General features: G+C 38.6%; 1 protein-coding gene across 1 annotated transcript in view; it reads left to right on the plus strand.

Moving 5' to 3' along the window:
- Positions 1-6,370: 6,370 nt before the first annotated feature.
- The window catches only part of phldb1b (pleckstrin homology-like domain, family B, member 1b), a 75,533-nt gene continuing 58,079 nt past the window's right edge, over positions 6,371-23,824 (plus strand). Inside the window, exons 1-4 of the mRNA XM_058414454.1 lie at positions 6,371-6,661; positions 10,123-10,224; positions 12,350-12,473; positions 15,342-15,512. Of these exons, the coding sequence (XP_058270437.1) occupies positions 6,617-6,661; positions 10,123-10,224; positions 12,350-12,473; positions 15,342-15,512 (442 nt within the window). The 5' untranslated portion in view covers positions 6,371-6,616. The remainder of the gene's footprint in view (positions 6,662-10,122; positions 10,225-12,349; positions 12,474-15,341; positions 15,513-23,824) is intronic.

Consider the following 23,824-nt stretch of genomic DNA (forward strand, 5'->3'; position numbering starts at 1 on the left):
GCATTTTGGATCATTTGAAGAGTACAAACTGCATTTAGAGGTAGAACTGCCAATAGAGAGCTGCAATAGTCCAGTCACAGTCCAGAACAGAAATGACCAGAAATGACCAGTGAGTGAACAAGCACCTGAGTGGCCTGTGTGGATAAAAATGGCCGAATCCTTCTGATGTTGTACAGAAGAAACCAACATGAGCGTGTGGCATTAGCAACATGGGAGGAAAAGGACAGTCGATTGTCCATGGTTACCCCAATTAGATTGTCTTGTTCACATTTGAATCAGAAACATCTCAGGTGTGATTTTATATCTCTGAATGAACCTAGGTCAAACTCAATAATTAACTGTCATTGTATGAGAATTATTTTGTTAATTAACAACCTAGTTAATTATGTCACAATTAACTGCAATGCATTCACACTTTATGTCCAGTGCAGACAGGAATTCAGGTTTTGGTTTTGATCTCCAGGATATATTGTGCTTGGTGAACCCTAATTTTGCAAAGAACATGTAAAGAACCCTTATTCAAAGTGTGTATGTAATTTCCCTCATTTGATGAAACTATGAGTAAATAAATGAACACTGGCTTTTGCAGCGCAGCACAGTGATCTAGCAGGTAAAGTCACCTTCCTTCAGTCTTGTATTAAGTTGCTCAACTGGATTCATGAATCAGATTCAGCTTGTGCTATCTTCACCCAAACATTCATGGTCAGTTTTTCTTGTCCCTATACTAATATAATCTTCAGTTGCTTGTCATTCCTATGTTCAGTCCTACCTTCTTGTCATGATGTTCACCATATCTGTACTCCACTCACATTTTTCAGTGGACCTGTTTGTTTGCTGTCCCTGTGTTTTTTATTTTAAACCTTATAAACCTTTATTAAGGTTTCCCTTGCTTTGCTCTAGTGAGTGTGAACTAATCTCTTAGATCCTCTTAAAGGACATTATCAACATTTACATTATGTATTGTCCAGTGTCACTCAAATGTGGATGAGGTTTCCTTCTGAGCCTGATTCCCCTCAAGGTTTATTCCTCATACACTATATTGCCAAACGTTTTGGGACGTCTGCCTTTACATGCACATGAATGTAATATGGAGTTGGCCCGCCCTTTGCAGCTATAACAGCTTCAGCTCTTCTGGGAAGGCTTTCCACAAGGTTTAGGAATGTGTTTATGGGAATTTTTGACCATTCCTCTAGAAGTGCATTTGTGAGGTCAGGCACTGATGTTGGACGAGAAGGTCTGGCTCGCAGTCTCCACTCTAATTCATCCCAAAGGTGATTTATAGGGTTGAGGTCAGTACTCTGTGCAGGTCAGTCAAGTTCCTCCACATCAAACTCATTCATCCATGTCTTTATGGACCTTGCTTTGGTCACTGGTGTGCAGTCATGTTGGAACAGGAAGGGGTCATCCCCAAACTGTTCCCACAAAGTTGGGAGCATGAAATTGTCCAAAATGTCTTGGTATGAAGCTGAAGCATTAAGAGTTCCTTTCACTGGAACTAAGGGGCCGAGTCCAACCCCTGAAAAACAACTCCTGAGTTTAATGATTTGGAGGGGTGTCCCGAAACTTTTGGAAAGATAGTGTTTCATCTCAGGGAGTTTTTCCTCACGTCCATCACCTCAAGCTTGCTCATTATGGATAAATACTAACTTTGTCATTTTTTCTATCATCTGCTGAGACAACGTGCATTGCTCTACAAATAAATTGAATTGAATTAGATTAGAATTTAAACGAAACCTCTTGCTCTGCTCTTTAGTCATTGTTTCAACTAATGTGCTGAAGCCAAAACAAAACAAAAATGTCCAGTCATTGTCCAATGCCATCAGGACTGTATTTTCTTCTTCTTCTTCTTCTTCTTCTTCTTCTTCTTTGGGCTTTTCCCTTCAGGGGTGTCCACAGCGAATCATCTCTCTCCACCTATCCCTATCTTCTGCATCCTCAACACTTGTACCCACTAGCTTCATATCCTCATTTATTCCATCCATATACCTCCTCTTTGGCCTTCCTCTTTGCCTCCTGCCTGGCAGCTCCATGTCCAACATTCTCCTACCAATATACTCACTCTCCCTCCTCTGGACATGTCCAAACCACCTTAATCTGACCTCCCTAATTCTGTCCCCCAAACATCCAACATGAGCCGTCCCTCTGTACTTTACACATCTAAAAAAAAAGGAGAGAGAAATGTCTGTTTGAGTTCATGTGAATCATTTTAATCCAATTAGGTTTCATTAAATTTAAGCAGGAATGTGTCTTGTATGAATCGAGCAGATTCAATCTTTTCCTTTTTAGAGTGTTTTAATCAGCAAACACTGAATAATTTTCAACACATAAATAATTTGGTTATTAAATCTCAACCAGCATGTGAAATATCCAACTGTATGCTGCTATGGCAATAACAACAACAACAATGACAATGCTTCTACAGATTGTGTGTGTGTGTTGTCATGAGCAGCTCTGGAAATAAATAGGCATTTTGGAATAATGCAATAGTTTTTCTATATTGCTTCTAAACCTAAATCATTTCTGTCTAACTGCTGAACTGCACAGCCTCTAAATTCCCTATAATACACCAAAACATCTCATTCTTCCTAAACCACTGGGACATTTTAATGGGAAAATGTAATTTTGATGGGAAATAGACTCCGAGGAGAGGTGCGCTCTAGGAAAGGGTTTTTTTTTTCCAGGAAGGAGATAAATGACGAAATTTCCATTAGCTAAAGAGATTTCTAAAGCTGCTTCCTCTTCCTTGCCTCCATGTCCTCATCCTGCTCCTCAGCACTTCCTCACATTTCAGCATCCAGAACATGGCTTGGCTCTTCGCTCTCTCTCTGAATCCTCACACAGGGCCTCATGGATTTGCCGGTTCCTCTATTATGTTCTCTACTAAATGATGAGGCGTACGCTGGCATACCCGGGGTGATTCGAGGATACTTGACTTGCTCTTAGCCTTATTCCTGCAGTGTAGTGGTGAAAAGGTGAGTCCTGACGTTGTTCTATACTTTAAAGAGGGGTCTCTGCTGTTTGTCCCATTCCTCTGCCACTTTGTGCCTCAATCAAAATTCCTGGCCTTGGACTACCCTTTTGTGTGTATATTTCAAATGGATTAGAGGAGACTCTGGGAGATTTGGCATTGAATAAGAAAGCCTGTATCTGGCAGCGAGGATAGAAGCACCACTTGGCACAACTCACAATGTCTGAACAACACTTTTAGCCCAGCGAGACTGTCTTGATTTGACAAATCCTGCTCAAGACATTTGGACCAAAACAGGATGCTTTTCCTACATGTGACAAATGGGATTTTGAGAGAAGAGAAATTGTATTCAGAGGAGAATTGAGCTATAAATGAAATTATGTTCTGTATGTGTGTTCTCTGCTGTGTAATTGAGGTCTCACTGGGAAAAAAAACATATAAAGAAGAACCAGTTGGGAAATTTTTACTTTTTAATTTATGTTTATTTCACAAATCGAACCTAAACAAATTAGCTCTTAATTATCCTTGAGTTTGCCAGATGCAACGATTTGTCTGCGCACCACCCAGCATTTACTGCATACACAGAGCAGCATTATGTGTTGGGATGAGTGCCTGGAGATTGAAAGACTCCTTTGGAAGAAATCTTTTTTTTTTTTTTTGGAATAAGCAGGTGAATAAGTAATAGAATATACAATAAAAATCAAATACAGTAGGGGTGGAGCAGAATATGAACCAACAAGGTGGTGCGAAAACGTAGATTTGTTTTACTTTTCTTTACACAACAGCATTTTTATCCATTTACAGTTACATTTGCTGTTCTCCAAATCGAATTAGTTAGCCTTCTATCCGTGTAATGCTTAGCTTAACTCAGACTTTTAATTATACTGAATCTGGGGGAATCAGTATAATTAAATTATTGAAATAAATTATTCATTCAACAATACACAAAACAAACGTCACTATATCAGCGATTACACACATTTTATTACACGGGTGTTTATTTGGAGCATCTAGCCTGTGTAAATTGTTACCACAGAAGCAATAATGCTGTCTGTTTTACGGTCAGATCTGCTGATAAAGAGGAAAGAAGAAAAAAAACCCATCTGAACGATTAGAATATTCATAATATTATCCTAATAGAATATTTTCCTTATACGTTGTTAATCGTTTTGAGGGAAAAATACTAAACAGATTCATTTGTTGAGCAGTTCTTTTGGGATTTTGCTGCAGAAGGCTGTGTGTAAGCGTATAAGTGTGTGTGTGTGTATATGTGTGTGTGTGTGTGTGTGTATGTGTGTGTGTGTGTGTGTAGTATCCACGTCACTGCCAGTGGTGGAGGAGGGCCAGGCCCCCTTTCCCCTCTTCAGGGATTAAATGCATTGAAAAGAAGTCTTTGTGTCGGTGGAGCTGGAATGCCTGTAGAGCGTAGTGTCTTTGGGAAACAAACAGCCAAAGTCAACGGAACATTTGCGCAAGAGCCTACTCGAAAAACGGCACTCCCAGAATGCCCCACTGCCCCATACCCCTAATTAAGGGAACAAGGAACAAGGGAAAGACTGACTCCTCAACTTTCAATAGCAGAATCCTAGCCAGGGGTTTATTAGTCAGGCTTTCCCTTTATGCATCATTGAAGCAAAAACCTAACATTATCAGAATATGTGCAAATTCTGGAGATATTATCTGGTTGTAGATATCAGTGCTTTCTTATAAAAATCGACACATGCGTGACACATGCATTTCTTCACTTGCGTCTTCAAGTGTCCAAATAATTCATCTCTCTAAGGTTTGGATAAGCCTCTTGGATAAGGAAAGCGAAGTTTATCCTTGCTTAAGCTGCTAGCGTTTAACTGCCACACTCCCCCGGTGACTAGCGTTCTCCTTTTTAAGCTATCTAAAGCCACACCTTGGAGGAAAACAACTCAGAAATGGCTTGTGTCCAGTCTTTTAGTCTAAAAGAGGTTCTCCCCAGTCTGGCTTCACAGGAAACCGCCTGCTCGTCCACGTACTACAGGAAGTCTACATATAGATTCGCTAGTGTCCTGTTTTCCTGTTATTTTTTTTGTTTTTACTTTTTTTTCCACGTTTCCATGTTGTGCAGGACTTTCATTCAGTGTGTTCTTCCTTATTGGAGACTTGACATGATGCCAGATGTTAGGGAATCCCCCTCAGTTATCTATCTGTGTATTGTTGTAGACAAGACAAGGGTTTGTTAAATACTGGACTGAAATGAACAACCTTAGGTTTCATATTATTCATTAGATCTTATCTTTAAAACTGAATTTTAAAATAGTTGCACTAATAAAATACGGCATAACGTTTCAGTCAATTAACCGCCTCAAATGCAATCAAGAGTGTTGCTCATGAATCTGAATTATTGCCTCATCCAGCAAAAAGAGAGAGATAATTTTTGCACATGAAGCATATCTTCTTTCACTTTCGCATGTATTTTTTCTTGAAATTCTCTACATTCTTTCTATGGTCTTCTCTTTTTCCCAGTGTTTTTAAACCACCATTTCAATAAACATGAATATAAAACATTTTGATGGACCGTCATTGACTTCTATGTGTCTGAGAAGTCTGCACAATCCACCGTCCTTCCTCTCGGGATGAAATGCTGTCTTTAGAAACACAATAAAACTCTGAATGGAAGAATACCAAAGATTCCATCAAGCATTATAAAACAGGAGTAGGTCTTCTTTTACAAGCACAATAATATTTTATTGTCTGGTTAAAAAGTACTGAAGCAGAAAAAAAAAGAAACCCATCAAGCTGTGTGCAAAAAGATCCTGTCATGTCATGATTTTAGTAATATATAAGCGCTTTACCACAATTTCATCCACAATTTTACGTGACTTGAACTTACAAACTGCTGCCTGCACATTTCTATGCGAGACACAGTCACTGACGTACCCATTTGCCCTTTCAGCAGTTCTGTCACATAGTTGCGGAATGGTTTATAACAGGGAATGCACTTTAACTGCCCACATCTTTCCCTGGGCACCAGTGTGGCTATAATCATACACTCAGAGAAATGTCAAGTATGTCTCTTCTGCCCCTCAATATCCTGGCTACACATGGTGCACTACATAATTCAGATTCCTCTCCCTGAACAAATCTTCTGAAGCTTGGCGTAGGTCTATCTGAAAGAGAAACAAAGGCCTCTGGCAACGTTTTTCTCTTTATAGTTTGCAGCATGGGCTGTGCAGTAGTGGTTCCAGTTTCTTGAAAACATTGATGCACATTTCCATGTCAGGTTACTTACCTCTATTATTGTGGTTAACACTTTACCACCAGCAGTGGAAAATGGGCCAGAGGAAGGGGGTAAATGTGCTCTGTGCTCACCACCAGGTGGAGGTCTTGGATTAGACAGCTTCAAGAGAACGATAACTGAGCGAAAACACATCTCGTTCCTCAAGCCTATCTGAATTTCCGTCGATGGATAATTGTAAGGCTATTATGAGACTACTGCAACAGCAATCTTTGAAAGCATCTCTTCTATATTTCCATCCCGTGATCTTTTCTGTTTCTGTGTTCACCATTTTCATGAGAAGGCAGTGTGTATCATCTCCAAGGGAAAATTCCATTAACTAGGCAGCAGGAGAACACTGAAGTCACTCCATCACTGCAGGACTGGCTAATGCTCTCAGCATGGATTTAACCACTGATGACTGTTATGAAGCAGGGGATCAAGTGGTAATATATCCACATTTCTAGCACTTCTTTCTGTCGGAAGAGTCCCTGCTCTCCTTTCAGTCCATGTGGTTGCTGCTCAGATCAGCTGGCTTCTGTAAAACCCTCTAACCTAATTTATTTCAGCTGATTAATTATAGGTCTAGTGGAATAGTAATACTTTCTTCTGAATTTGAGAACTAAAAATCCCATATGGAATGATGTGTTAGCGCTTTTCTACAAAAACAATATTGTGCATGTTAAATACTTTAATATATTGTGCAACTGTTTATCAGCATTAAGTGGAACGATGCTCATTCAATAAATTCTTGGCCACTAGAACATTAACAGGGTTGTAAAATTTTGATTCTAGATGGCCAGAAGGTACTGATTAATTTTCTGTTACACCTGCTGTGACAGTGTGCTACCTGTAAGCCAAATCACAGGTTGCTCGTGCTTGATCTAATTTATTCTTGTTTCTAAATGGTTCCAGTGAAAGGAACTCTTAATGCTTCAGCTTCATACCAAGACATTTTGGACAATTTCATGCTCCCAACTTTGTGTGAACAGTTTGGGGATGACCCCTTCCTGTTCCAACATGACTGCACACCAGTGCACAAAGCAAGGTCCATAAAGACATGGATGAGTGAGTTTGGTGTGGAGGAACTTGACTGGCCTGCACAGAGTCCTGACCTCAACCCCATAGAACACCTTTGGGATGAATTAGAGTGGAGACTGTGAGCCAGGCCTTCTTGTCCAGCATCAGTGCCTGACTTCACAAATGCGCTTCTAGAGCAAAAATTCTCATAAACACACTTCTAAACTTTGTGGAAAGCCTTCCTAGAAGAGTTGAAGGTGTTATAACTGTAAAGGGCGGGACAACTCCATATTACATTCACGTGCATGTAAAGGCAGACGTCCACGTTTTGGCCTGACTCACAGTCTCCGCTCTAATTTTGTCTTTATGGACCTTGCTTTGTGCACTGGTGTGCAGTCATGTTGGAACAGGAAGGGGTCATCCCCAAACCGTTCCCACAAAGTTGGGAGCATGAAATTGTTCAAAATGTCTTGGTATGCTAAAGCATTAAGAGTTCCTTTCACTGGAACTAAGGGGCCGAGCCCAACCCCATCCCAAAACTTTTGGCAATATAGTGTACTTTTAAGATATAAACATTTGAGTAAAATAACATTTTGGGGGTTCTTTTCTTTGAATATATTGTCATGAGTAGGCTAGGTAAAACAGAAGAACCTATGATAAACTACAAATTTATAAACTCCTAAGAGTCTAATTACATATGAGCCATTAACTACCACTGTAGAGTGTGGCATTACAAATAAATTCAATGCTGAACACTGACACAACGGCCTCTGGTAAAAAAAGAAAAGAAAAGAGTAAGGAAATGAAACATAAAATGAAAATCTTGATAGATAATGTTCTTTTCGACAAGAGTTAAGACCTTTTGTTACCAAACAAAACTAAACACCAGAATAACACTAGTACTATAATACTTTCAGCGATTTTACACAAAGCATGACAATTCTAGGGAAAAATACACAAATAACAACAACAACAAAAAAAACCCAGATATGTCATTGCCAGTTCCCAGAAATTCTTAGGCTGTTTTCTAGGCCTGGAAGATTCCTCCTCTGCTTCAGCCAACACGCCACATTTCAACAGGCAAACAATTTTGGGCCCTCACATTTTGCTGGAGATCAGGAAACAAGCTGTCCACATGCTCTTTATGGCCCGAATATTTTCAGGCACTGAAAGGAAGAATGCATATTTGCCATGTGCGCTCCACATTGTTATGGACTGTGCATGTCAGTGACTGTCTCGTTTGCGTCCTCACTGTGATGTGGCTTTATACCAGACCCACATGTCTTGCTATCAGATCTTTTAGTTCTTTCTCAATGCAAACACATACCTACCTACCTCCCAGTCCTGTCCAGCACCTGAGACAAGTCTTCGTACACATACTGGTAAATAACGGCAAGTTTTAAGGCTGCTGCTGGAAAAAGAAGTGCTCATCATAGAGTTGGTGGGGTTTTTTTAAGGTTTGGAACAAAGCTAGTGAGGAGATTCTGGGGATGTAGCGAGCATATGGAGTGATGATAAGCTCTGATGATCATGTGGTCATGAACAGGCTCTGGAGTGAGATCAAACCCAGCTCCATTGGAAGAATCTGCCATATGCCTACAATAGTGTCTCATTGTATGAACTCCACTGACCCATATACAGTGGCTTCATTGTTTCTCCCTTGCAGCTTTGCACATTTGCCCTGTCTAAGCTAGAGCTTCAGAATTTCCCATTTGCTTTCCATCATCCTCTTTCTTCTCTGCTGTTTTTTGACCTGCTCTCTAGAGTATGTTATCAGGGCTTTGGCTTTGGTGGGTTGGAATGCAGGATCCGGCTCGCTGAAGCATGTACAGGCAGGTCTGCGCTGCAAAGTCTGCTCTTCTTTGCTCTGAATGGAGACTAGTCTGACAAACGGATTATAATATACTTGGTTCGAACCTTAGTGTGCTGTAGGATGGTTAGGGACACTCTGGGCTGAAGGACAAATGATAAGATATGGTGAGATTGCATTGCTGGACCATTGAGGAAAGGTAAAAATTGTTTTTTTGTTTTGAATAAATAAATAGTAAATAAGATTGACTTTTAATTACTGCTACACAATTAACACCTTTTCAGGTTGTTGTCTTAATCTATTGTGCTATTGTGATTTAAGCTGTGGTTTAATTTAGCGTGATTGCGTAACTATATTTGATCTCTTTTCTATGAGATGCCAAGTTTACCGGTGAGTCCCAATTCAACACAATCCGCTATTTCTCTTAGAGCAATATAACAGAGATGAATAATTATTGTATTAGCATCCATACAGCTTGAGTCTTTCATGCAGACAGTGTTGTTTCTTTTCCCCTCTACAGTAGATTACAGAATTACAGCCATCTCTCTATATAGGTCATGGACAAATATAGCCATTTCTAAACCTGCCTTTGTTTCTGTCTGCTCTGGTTAAAAGAAAAGTCAGAGCCAGGATTGTGAGTAAGTCAGGAGGAATTCCAGGGGAGGGTGGCATGTTTGTGTGAGTGTACCAGGTTCTCGCTAGAGCTCAGCCGAGAAGAACGGAACAGTTTATATGAATAATAAAATCTGAGGCTGTTTTATTAATTTATTCAGGAGCCACTGTAGTGCTTGAGTCGTCATTTTATTGATGAGAACACCGAGATGGTGCAGAGAGACTTTCTATCTTACAGGAATCAATACATTATTTATTTTAGATATAAAAATGACAGCTTTAGAAACACATTGTATGACTGAATCGCCTGTAAGAACAACCAAACAGGGAGCTGGTGAAGCCTTGTAATGCAAGAATACATTGTAATAAAGACTCAGTGATGTGTTCTTTGTACTGTAGCACGTTTGCACAGACAAAACACATTGTTGTTGCAAACTGCTCAAGGTTGTCTTTTGTGTCCCACAGGATGCTCAGATATTAGAGGGAGTGACAAATAACACAGAAGACATGGACCGTGTGAACAGGAACGCGTCCGATCATGGACGACAAACACATCAGGTGCTACAGGTGAGACTATCAGGATTATTTAAAAGACGGTGTAACGTCGTGGTATAAATGTCATGTGTATATTGCTGTTGAGATGAATACATAAGAAGAACAATGGTGTCCTATAATATAAGCAGCTATGTCAATATTATATCTATAAATATTAATTAAATTCCATTTTTTTGACCTTGTCATAAAGCAGCCTAACATAAACCTGGATGCCGATTCAGATCCCTAATGAGCGAGCCAAGGGTGACATTACCTTCTGAAAACACCCTGAGATGAGATGAGAACGAAACACTGAGGGAATCCAGCCTCAAAAGGCAACCCATTTCCTTCTGAGTGACACCAGATGTAGAAGGTGTAGAAGAGTAAAATCAATGTTAATGCATTCTTGGATAGAGAATTGAACATGTGCGAGGATATACTAGTGTATCTCCACTAGAAAACTTAGAGGAAGGACAAGGATAATGGCAACACAATGCACCATGGGAATATAAAGTAGCTCACTAGTACACAGGGTGAGAATAAAATCATGACTGATGTTTGATTGTATATCCAATGACATTTCACGGGATGGTCATGGAATTGCATCAAATTTTAATTCACTTTTTATTGCTCACCTACACAACCATACACAGTCCAACATGCAGTGATGTTTTTTTTGTCCAGTTTAAAAATAAAATAGAGCCAAAATAGAGTAGAAAAAAGCCATTTAAAAATAAAATAAAATAAAATAAAATAAAATAAAATAAAATAAAATAAAATAAAATAAAATAAAATAAAAAATAGCTGTACAAAATAGAGGAAAAATAAATAGACACAATCCAAAAAAAAAATAAAATCATACAATTACTGATGTTATAAATATCATATGATATGAATGTCTGTTTATAAATAAGCATCAATGAATATTTACATAATATCCATGGTCAGAAAATACTAAAGGATTCCAGGAAGAAAGATTCTAATCAGAATTTCAGCATCATATTTTGTAGCCATTCCCATAAGATGTCATAAGCTGTTGGAATTATCTTATAGGACCAGACATACTGTAAATATCCTATAGGACAGCCTCTACAGGAATTTTTAAAAAATGGCATCCATTTGCTATCTGATTCAGATCTATTTGGGAATTCAGTGTGTTATTTCTAGACAAACAGAATATTTTTGACTTCCTTTAATGGAGATATTGTACTGAGAATATCAGTTATTGATCTTAATGGTGCATATCAATCAACCTGCAGTAACATCATTAGATAAGAATAACGGGGATGGGAGCAGCAGACAGGGTAGGACTGATGTTTTGGGAATTGTTCGGAATAAAAATCAGAAAGAGCCGGCAAAACCTACCTTGTTACTCGTGTTATACTCATCATTGCATATCACCAAACTACTCTTAATATTTCTGCCATGTATGATATATCATTATGATCATTTTTGAGGGAAGTAGAAAATATTCTAAATAACATCGTTAGCACCCTCTGTAATTTCCGACAACAAGATATTATTTCCAATTAGAGTTCCCATAATATTTGAAGAAAGATCCCACAGGACAAGACAGGACAGGATTTTTCTGACGTGTACATCTCATAAGAAGGTTGCAGATGTTAAATAAGAGATGCGAAGAACCATTACATCTGGCACATTATCAGAACACAAAACCTCGTGCAAAAATCCCCAGTAAAACAACAAGAAGGCTTCAGGACAATGATGTGACTGCAAGACGGCAAAAAGCCATGCTATTCCATCACACTGTTGCCATGACAACTACAGCTTGCTCATGAGGCACAGCAGAAGGGGAACAAACAATACATCCTCAGCCACTGATTCCTACTGAAATTACATCTCAGTTTACAAGCCAGGATATTTTAATATAATATATCTGCAATAACTACTATATAGCCATACCATTTACATTAGAAATTTATGGTAAAACCACCAGGATTTAAGAAATTTAACCAGGATACAGAATTTTCCTCACTGATCATTCCCACCCTAATTAAAATGGCACAGTTGCTGCACAATGCTCCTCTGCAGCATTTCACACTAGAATGCGATTAAATGCTATTTCTAATAAAGTAATGCAGTTCATAAACCAGATTAAACTAGATCCTTATTCCTACTGACCTCTTTCCCTCCTCAGAGCACTCCTCTGGACCTGATAGAGACGGGAAAGGGGCTTAAGGTTCAAGCAGAACGCCCCCATCTGGTCAGTCTTGGGAGTGGCCGACTCAGCACAGCCATCACGTTGTTGCCCCTGCCCGAAGGTGAGTTCAACAAGATGTTCTATATAATGATTTCAAACCTCTTCAAAACCCCACCGGCATCTAAAAAGATGCTAAACTGTGTTTTTGAGTTATGTAAGCTTGCACCAATTTTCTCTTCTGGAGGGACATGCTTATAAAGGGTTCCACTGACCCCCCAGTGTATTATTATTAACAACATTTATTTACACTGATCAGGCATAACATTGTGAGCAGTGAGAGGTGAAGTGATAAATAAATATAAGTCACTCTGAATGAAGAGGTTTGCTAAATGCCATAACAATAATGTCGTGTGATGTTTTTATACATATCCAGAATAAACGCTATAAATTGATCAGGTACAACATTGTGAGCAGTGACCGGTGAAGTGAATAAGACTGATGATCTCCTCATCATGGCACCTGTTAGTGGGTGGGATATATTAGGCAGCAAGTCAACATTTTGTCCTCAAAGTTGATGTGTTAGAAGCAGGAAAAATGGACAAGCGTCATTATGTTATGCCTGATCGGTGTATACTGACACTAAAGGACATTTTTTTATTTAGAAATATCTCATCTTCAACATATTTACCTTGAACAATTTCTTATTCAGCTACAAAAAAAATATCTGGCAGAAAAACTACCTACGCTGTCTGCCTCTATTAATGCCACATGCCCACTCTGCCATGAAGGTCAAATATTTGTTGCTGGTTTATTCCAGTTTTGGATCAAATATTCAAATAATTATCTATGGATCTAAATGGGATTCGACTGGGTTCTCCAGTTTCTTCCCACGTTGCAAAAACATGCTAGCTAGTGGGTGGATTGGTTGCTCGATATTGCCTCTAGTGCCTCTAGAATGTGTGTGTGTGTGTGTGTGTGCATGGTGTTCTGAGGTTAACCAGAGATCTGTCCATGATGTGCCCCTGCCTTGTGCCCAGGGGTTTTTGGATAGACTCTGGATCCACCAAAACCCTGAAAGCCAGTGTTGCAGATAAATATGATGAATATATAATTTGATAAATGTCAGCCCACACACACACACAGAAGAATATGATGTGCTGAGCATGATACGCTCACTATGGGATGATGATCCTTTGAGATTCCTTCACTTTGTCACTATGCGTATAAACATTCTATTAATCATATAAATGCATTTTAATACCGCATCATGTCCGATTAACCCAGCCTTAGGACACAACCACTGGAAAGATCAAAATGACCCTCTCCTCACCCTCTTCTTCTGCTCCCCCTCCAGCTTTGAAAAAACTCCCCCTCCATACACTGAAAAGCTAATAACACAGCAAGCCATGATAAGCATGATAGAGGCTGCAGCAACAATAGACCTTGTAAAAAACCTTCTCCTTAATAAACCCATTTCATACCTGTCCATCAAGTCCTCCTCCGTCTGAACGAAACTGTCCAGCCTTTCCCTATCAATCCTTTATCTGGCCATCTATAGAAAATGCATGGAATGTTCTGGAAAACGTTCACAAGCTTTCATATTAAAATGTCCATATAGGGGTGTTCTGGTGATGGTTTGTCTTGAGAAAACTTGAAACAGTTGTACAGTTAATGCTACTAAAGTTACTGTTCTTCTTATGATAAGAGAAACAAGATGTTATGTCCAGATGCATCATGTGCATGTCCAATATGCAACACACCAAGGCTAAATAGAAGAAAAGAGTGTTTCTACATTCAATCCTTTTAACAAGTCCGTTTCGATCCGTTTCTCTATTCAAATAATATCACGCTTGTAGAAATGCTACTGTTACAATGGCATCCACGATAAAAAAACGACAACGGTGTTTTTACAATAAAATCACTTTTTTAAACACTTTTCATTCCTGTAGTTAGGTAATGTAGAATGAACTGGTAGCTCTTCCTAGCCTGAGGTGTTCCACATGCCCTTACTTATCTAACTGATAACACTGAAGATGATTGAGCAGTGCTAGTAAGAGAGTGGAATGTTATTTGCCAGAGTTGTGTTTGTTTATCCTGGCCTGGAGACGGTCTGCCACGCTCCGGTTCCTGTGTTGTCATGTCTTGTAGCGAACACTTCATGATTCATTCCCCTTCAAGACCAGGCCGACATTCTTCCTCAGTGTGGTCTTGCATGACATAATACCTGAGTCCTTTGTGACTAATGCTAGGTGTGGAAGGTGAGATACAGTATCTTGCCTACTGTGGGATTGTGCATGTGTTTAAAGCCCATGCAGACTTTAGGTTTTATTAAGTGACCTGTAAGTATACAAATCAAAGGACTGGTGCATTTGGTAGATACACTATATTGCCAAAAGTTTTGGGACACCCCTCCAAGTTCCTTTAGTTTCAGTGAAAGGAACTCTTAATGCTTTTACATACCAAGACATTTTGGACAATTTCATGCTACCTTTGGGATGAATTAGAGCGAAGACTGCGAGCCAGGCCTTCTCGTCCAACATCAGTGTCTGACCTCACAAATGTGCTTCCAGAAGGGTTGAAGCTGTTATAGCTGCATTCATGTGCATGTAAAGGCAGACATCCCAGTTTTAGCCTGGCTCGCAGTCCCCACTCTAATTCATTCCAAAGGTGTTCTATCAGGTTGAGGTCAGGACTACATACTTTTGGCTTGATAATGTTCCTCAAGTCTTTTTTTACCTCGAAAATCATTCAAACAAAATAAATAAAATTAATTTCATGAGAAAAGCACCAAGATTTTAGAGATCTCTGAACAGACTGACTGCATTTACTGAGCTAATCTTCTGGCTCTTTGAAGGCAGACAGCCAAGACAAGGTTTGATGGTTCGATTTATATCATTACAGTAAAATCTACTAAAATTTTCAAAAACATAGACATATTATTGCATTACTGTCAATGCCAAATGGACAAAATATGAGTTTTTTTTTGTAGGGAAGACCACACTGGGCCATGGAGCCGTGGACATCAACATCCAGGGTCCTGGAGTTGCAGCCCAGCACTGTTTCATTGAGAACAAAGCTGGAATAATCATCCTAAACCCCTGTGGAAATCAGTGTAGCATGGACGGACTTCCAGTATTCAAGCCTGTACGCTTGTCTCAAGGTAGGCTTAACACGGTGTGCAGTCATTTTTTAATGTCTCTAAATAAAAATGATTGGATATTTATTGAAGACTTGCTGACGTTTCATTGCTCATCATCATCAGAATGCGACATCTCAGGCAGGTGTAAATGAAAAGCTGTATAGTGTGTCAACATCAGGATGCAATTTAAATTCATAGGATATATATGCATAGCATATAATTTCATCAAATTATCCTGGAATTTGAAGCCAACATATGTTCCAGTCCTCCAAACAGACAATTGTCAAAGACAACCCCTCTCATGTTGACAGCTGGATCATTTCCCATATTATACCAAGCTAAGTAGAGAATTCAATATTGAATAGCAGAAATTACATTGGATTATAAAAGATAGAGAATGATGATGAGAAGAAACATGACAGAGACTTGCAGCATGTAAACTAAAGGGTGAGAAGATCGTTAATTTTCCAGATATTAACATTGCTTATTAACACTAGATAATATGATGACAAATGGTAAAACCAAGACTCGACCTCGACTGAATCCTGAAACTTGTCTTCTTTTTGGAGGTTTCAGGCAATAAAGCAACCGGAAAATCTATTCAGGAAATGCATAGGTTTTCCTTTCTAGAATGAATTGATTCGTGGTTAACCGCAAGCTCCTGCTGAGTCTTCAGACTTGCCTATGATGTCATATCTCAGCCTGAAAACCATTATATTCAGGAAGGTAAGGGCTGATCGTTACGCCATACGAGCGAGCAGTCTGGTAGAAACATCTGAGGGTTTTAGAAATTCAAGTGCTGAAGTGACATCTGAATTCTCTCTGGTTAAAAATGCAGTTTGCGTTGGATAAAAGCAAGCAACTTTGCACGATGGGAAATTTAGGGGTTAAAAAAAGGAAGGACAAGAAAGATTCTGAATCAGTAAGCCAGAGTTGACGGTGGTGAGGAAAAAATCCTTGACGATATGAGGAAGAAACCTTGAAAGGAACCAGACTCAAAAAAAGAACCCATGCCGGATAGTGTGACTATAAATAACTTCCCTTTTATAACTGTGTACTATGTGGTCAAATAGTGTTATTATTTAACCAGGAAATTCATTCTAGTTGTAACATAAAGTCTATCATGCTAAAGTTGTCAGCTGTTCAGTGATGGAGAAATATTTGTGGCAATTGCAGTCCAAACACCCTTTCCATGGTTTCTAAATGGATTATCCATAGCAATCCCATGTGGGTTCATAGCCAGCATCGATTGGCCTTCAAGTGATGAGAAGTAGGGTATCTGGATGGTTCAGGAAGATCTAGAAAGCTGAAGGTGTCACGATTACTGGAATCTCAGGAGTAGCATGTGTAGCTCAAAAGAGAGAGTAATTTCCATTCAATGATCCATGTCCAATCAATTCCAGTTCAAATAATAACACCTTATTATTTTATCTATTTATTAAGTAATGTTCTCCTAACACAGTTTATAGAGTGAAGTGGTGTGTGTTGTGATTCTCCCAAGATTCCCCCCAAGAAACTGCCTATAAAAATACACTATCTAAGATCATTCGCCAAAAAATAAATGACAAAACACATATTTCATCATGACCACATATGAGCGGAGGAAATCGGGAAGTACAGCAGTTGGATAGTTGCACATCTGGTATAAGAATGCCTATTATGTAAGTTTGTTCTGACGTTGGACAGTAGGCTATGATCAGCTTCGTTAAATAGGAAGTAAACTGCAGATTTCTAGAGAATGTTGCACAAACATTGTAAAGAGTTTCCCAAGATCAGTCCATATTTCTTCACATTACTCTGTGTTTATTCTCAAGGAATCATGTTCTCAGGTAGACCTGTGGACTAAACAAATACCTTTAAAATGTGTCGGTTTCACAAACAACTGGAATTGCATTAGCAAAACTGAAATAATTAATGCTAAGTACTTGCGTTATTTTGACCGTCTGTCAAAAAAACTTCAAAGACATGTCCAGAATTGCTCAACAATAAATAATTTTATGCTAAATAAAGGATATTCATATGTATCGTGGAGGAATTCATTCACAGCTATCAGGGTAAAATGTTGTTAACTGATGTTACATCACTGCTGGCATTCTTTTGCTAATGTTAGCTAAGTGTGTTTGTAGTGAATTAAGAGCTGGATAAAAAATTAAAAATAGTGGGAATGATGAGTATTTTTGTTTGTTCAGTGCCTATATGTATTAGACCTAGATGCTATCTGAAAACAATTCAGAATCAGAATCATTTTTATTCGCCAAGACACAGACACACAAGGGATTTGTTGTGGATTAAGGTGCTCTTGGTAAATACATACAAACATACATACGTATACATATATATACATACATATCTGGCATGAGAACAGAAAACAGTTAAATAGTAAGACTTAACAATAAATAATAATAATGTGTATGAATCTGGAAGAGAGGATTTATGTGCAGATTTGTGCATTATTTACTCTATAAAATAAAGAGATATGCTTATGTATTTACATTAGTACTTGAGAGAGAGAGGCAGTAATTAAAGATGGAGAATGATTTACAGAAATGAATTACAGAACACAGTTAATAATTCCTGTGTTAGCTGTTTAAGCTTGAGATGGCGTGGGTTTTTTTGTGCCTAGATCAAAATAACAAACCAGAAAACAAAATTACAAAACAAAAAAATACAATAACAAAACAGAAAACTAATTAACAAATCAGAAAAGTAACAAAATAACAAATCCAAAAACAAAATAACTAATCAGTAAACAAAATAACAAATCAGTAAACAAAATAACAAATCCGAAAACACAATAACAAATCAGTAAACAAAATAACTAATCAGTAAACAAAATAACTAATCAGTAAACAAAATAACAAATCCGAAAACACAATAACAAATCAATAAACAAAATAACTAATCAGTAAACAAAATAACAAATCCAAAAACACAATAACAAATCAGTAAACAAAATAACAAATCAGTAAACAAAATAACTAATCAGTAAACAAAATAACTAATCAGTAAACAAAATAACAAATCCGAAAACAAAATAACAAATCCGAAAACAAAATAACAAATCAATAAACAAAATAACTAATCAGTAAACAAAATAACTAATCAGTAAACAAAATAACAAATCAGTAAACAAAATAACTAATCAGTAAACAAAATAACAAATCTGAAAACACAATAACAAATCAGTAAACAAAATAACTAATCAGTAAACAAAATAACAAATCCGAAAACACAATAACAAATCAGTAAACAAAATAACTAATCAGTAAACAAAATAACAAATCAGTAAACAAAATAACTAATCAGTAAACAAAATAACTAATCAGTAAACAAAATAACAAATCAATAAACAAAATAACTAATCAGTAAACAAAATAACAAATCCGAACACACAATAACAAATCAGTAAACAAAATAACTAATCAGTAAACAAAATAACAAATCCGAAAACACAATAACAAATCTGTAAACACAATAACAAATCAGTAAACAAAATAACAAATCAGTAAACAAAATAACAAAACAAAAAACACTTTCACAAATACAAAAACACAATTTTGGTTGGTTATTTTGTTTTTTGTTTTGTTATTTTGTTTTGCACTTCTCTGTTGTTAAAAAAGATAAAAAAAGATTTTTTGGGTGTATATAAATTGTGACTTTGCATCGCCTTTTTGAAAATTACATTAAATAAATAAATACATACAAGGCTACTATTGGCGGAGTTGTGAAAAGGGCTCCATACTCCGCGCATGCGTGTTGCCACAGTGAGCCTCAGTCGGCTCGTATTAGTGGGCGGTGTTTCAGATTGAAATCCCGCTGCTGGTAGACGCTTTAAAGTCAGGGGGCGTGGAAAACGCTCTCACTCTTTCCACATCCCTGCTTTCTGTGACAAGGAAATGAGCTTGCTTTATTAACGGAGACAGCATCTGTTCATCTCTTAAGACCTCTCTGTCTTTACACAACGCTGTAGACATACCAGCTTGACAGCTAAAACTGCAGCCAGCCATTATTACTCTCACCATCACCATCAGTGGATAGCGTCTTATAAGACCACTGAAGACTGCCATGCTGCTATCAAGAAACCTAGAAGATTCCTGAAGAATTGCCCTCGTTAGGCATGGATCTGGGGAGAATGACGATCCTCTAACAAAGGATTTCCTCAGGGCAGGAGGTAAAAGAAGAGAGGAATCACCCGGCTTTCAGTCCACTCCAGTTTCCTATCTGGAAAACGTGGCTTGATTTTAAAGGGCCAGTCTGCACTGCACGCATGAGGATTTAAGAGTAAGTGTGCATGAGTGTGAACACCTACTTCATGTCACATTTGGACATGCATTCACATTTAATCGAAGCTTCTGAGTCCCCGTTTCACTAAATTCCTTACAGTTTTCAAATGATGATGTCACTGTTTTATTTTCCCTGCAGTAAATCAGCACCGGGTCTAGGATCACGTGACCAAAAGAGATCCACTTACTGCCCAACAAAAATCTATAAGCAAATATTAACAAGTCTACAAGCTTGTAGATATTAGATTGACAAAAGTGTTATTTCTAGATGTAGTGGTTCACTGCCTGGTTAGTTCTTTTAGCTCTGATTTAATGTTTAAACAGAACTTGATCTACTGGAGCTTGTGCACTTTTATCCTTTAACTATAATGCTGAGTTAATCAGTGTACTGCTGAATGAATTGTGGTGCATAACCTAAACCGGACAACACTGACCGAGACAGTGATTATAAAGCTGGTCCTTGACTCAGTGGCACGTCGATCGGTCATTTCAGCATGCTCATGGACGCTGGTATACTGTTACACTGCTATTCCTGGTTAATGTGAGCCACTGACTCCTTTAACTCCTTGAGGGACAGATGCATACCTTTTCACACATGCTATTTTTGTAATTAATGGTTATCTTTTCCAAAAGCTGTTTATCTGAAACACCATTCGAATTGTAGTCAGATTACACCGGCTCAGACCTGATTTTTTTAGAACTGAACTGTTTGTACTATAAGCATCCTACTTTTGCACTTTTCTGACAATTGGATCGGTTTGCATTTAGCTACAGAGTTCAGCTCTCTGTGTCCACTATGGTAGTGTCACTGTGCTCTGACCTGACCTCAGGGTTCACTCTATATGAGGCTCTGAGTCTTTCTGCTCTCTTAAACTTGGCATTGGTAAACATTAGGTACACCGGTCAGGTATAACATTGTGAACACTGACTGGTGAAGTGAATAAGACTGATGATCTCCTCATCATGGCACCTGTTAGTGGGTGGGATATATTAGAAGCAGGAAAAATGGACAAGCGTAAGGATTTGAGCGAGTTTGACCTAAAGGGCCAGATTGTGATGGCTAGACCACTGGATCTCCAAAACTCTTGTGGGGTGTTCCCGGGCTGCAGTGGTCAGTATCTATCAAAAGTGGTCCAAGGAAGGAACAGTGGTGAACCGGCGACAGGGTCATGGGCGGCCAAGGCTCATTGATGCACCTTGGGAGTGAAGGCTGGCCCGTGTGATCCGATCCAACAGACGAGCTACTGTTGCTCAAACTGCTGAAGAAGTTAATGCTGGTTCTGATAGAAAGGTGTCAGAATACACAGTGCATGACGGGTCAGGGCTGTTTTGGCATCAAAAGGGGGACCAACACACTATTAGGCAGGTGGTCATTATGTTATGCCTGATCGGTGATCATTTTGTCATTGCATGTATACCGAACAGTACTCCTGTTATTTCGCTGCCGCTTTCAATCCTGATTAAAATTTCATTCAGATTGAGCGCAGTTGGCTCAATTGGGGTGTCTACATTTGACAGTGTTTTGATCCAATTGATCAGTCAATCTGATTATTTGGTGTAGAGACACTTAAGATTTCTAGCATAACTCCTACTAGCTATTTAACTATCCAGATCATCCTTGAATATTAATTGTGTCCGACACTAGACATTAATAATTAAAGTTGAAGTTGAATTTGATTTGTGTTAAAAGGCTGAAATACGCCTGCAGTGCTCATACGTTGCTGTTCTCTCCAGACCTCAGAGTTTAACCAACATGCTTCAGGGATTTCTGCTTTCCATGCATGCCTTGTATGAGGGTTTTTTTTCCCCTTATATCATCATTCTCTTACTTTCTCTTCATTTTCAATCATGATTTCTGAACCCAAAGATTGTGGGATGCTGCATAAAAAGTCATTCATATAGGGCTGCAATTCCATGTAACCAGTAACAGATAATTATTGTTTTAATAATTAATTTGACCTTATTTCTATTTTTTTGTCAGAGGTAAAGCTGTAAGCTACTAAGTTTTCTACTATGCGTCAGTCTCTTCTCCGAGACAACGCTCATGAAAAGCTGCATTTAACTTTCAGAGAAGGAAAGAGTGTCTGTAACTCGCTGTAACGTAAGTGGTAACGGGAGCGATCTTATTTTGTTTAACGATGTTCCACAATCAAAGTAGCTCTAATATGATAAAATATCTGTCGTTTTTCAAAGAATAGTCAAACTACTGAGCTATAAGAGGAATAAATCACTTCTGTAGTAACAGATCACACTACTCTTCCACACTTGGGTCATTATTAATATTGCTTTAGTGCTTATAGAACTGATAATTAATAACTTAATGCTTATAGCAGATGTACTGCCATATAGCGAAAATGATAAAGCAAAGGCAAAGAATATTAGAAAGCTTTCACACGGGCTGTTTAGCCCTGAATCAGATCATGATAAATAGGTAATGTGAAAGATGTCATATGGTCAGGAGGCACGTCGGTATTGAACCCAAGACTCCGTGTAGGAGGTGGTGTGAGTTCGGTTCCTCTGGAACTGTACCCGTGTGCTTTAGCCGATGATGACCACAGCGTCTCCAGCGCTCGAGTCTGTTAGCACTGACCACCCTTACACATTACAGAGGGGCCTAAAAAATGATTGCACACTTCAGCATGAAAAATATCTGCATAAATATTTTATTACTAAATTTATATCTAAACATCAAAGGGTAGCTGTAGGTCATGTTTGAATTATGCAATCACAAGTGGTCACCGTTAGCGTCCAGACACTTCTGATTTGGGCGAACAACTGAACGAACAACATTGACTAGAGGGATCTCTCTGCATGATACTTCAATTTCCTTCAGTAGTGTTCCCCAGAGATAGAAATCGAGGGGTGTTAAATCCGGGGAACGTTGAAGGCATTCTATCCGACGTCCTGGCAGAATGTCATCACGTCTCAGTGGTAGTGAGGTGGTGTGCCATCTTGTTGGAAGTAAAATCCCACATAAACCGCACTACAGTTCAATTATAATTTTAAAAAAGGGCGTAGATGACAGCTATTGAAGGGTTCATACATTTTATTTGGCACCTCTTACATTCTTTTGCCAAGATCTCAAAGATTTCATAAAATTGTCAGAATAATTATATTTCTGTCCTCTGGAGAGAAATATGGTCCTAGTTTTCTTGGCTCAGGTCCCAATCTACACTTAGTTTAATGAGCACATGCATTAGCACGAAGATCTAAGTTCTGTCTAGGAATGGTTAATAATATGACCTAAAGCTGTCATGTTATTACTTTGGTTTCCTTTTGACGCGTCTTCTGGCTGGTTTGCATCCTCTGGAGTCATGAAACCGAATTACAAAACTGCTCTGAGTCACAGTTTGTCAGAACATGGAAGAATGTTACTCTGGAATTCGCGCAGATGAGAAAACGTTATCTTTGGAGGAAATGGCGTCATTTGTGTTGCGCTCCACGTGCAGAGTTATGACAGAGTTTCAATGTTTGCATACAGAATATTGACGATGTGGAGTATATACTGCTTCATCATCATTGAGACAGATTTCAAAGTTATTCATCTAAAATTTTAGCAGGATATTGTGACTAGACCATGTGAGAAGTGCTAGATGTTTGCTGTGTGGTTTAGAGACAGGCTGTGAGATGTCGAGCGAGCGTGACTCTGCAACAGGAAGCAGACACACAAACACACAGCCTTCTCCTGGTGCAAAAATATCTGCGGTAAAATGATCCATAATGCCTGGCAGAAGCATGCTATCTATAAACAAACCCCAGGAAACAGGGGCAGCGGGGCTATTTATATCTTTAAACCTTTTAAAAGAGAATGTATAGAAATGATAAATTCGTAGCCATTTTTAATAGTAATCAGATTAGGCTAAGCGTCTAAGGATTTAAAACTCGGCAGCAGCGGTGTGGTTTATAGCCCAGGTCTGAGTGCTTTTGCGTGACAGTATTATATATACGATAGCGCAGGAGCGAATTGCTCCTATAATTCATGACTCCATTAAACGCTCTCATCGCTCACGAAGCTGTCGCTACGTTTTGATTAATGCTCCTTAATACTGG

This window comes from Hemibagrus wyckioides, linkage group LG17 (assembly GCF_019097595.1).
Source record: "Hemibagrus wyckioides isolate EC202008001 linkage group LG17, SWU_Hwy_1.0, whole genome shotgun sequence".
Classification (NCBI taxonomy): domain Eukaryota; kingdom Metazoa; phylum Chordata; class Actinopteri; order Siluriformes; family Bagridae; genus Hemibagrus; species Hemibagrus wyckioides.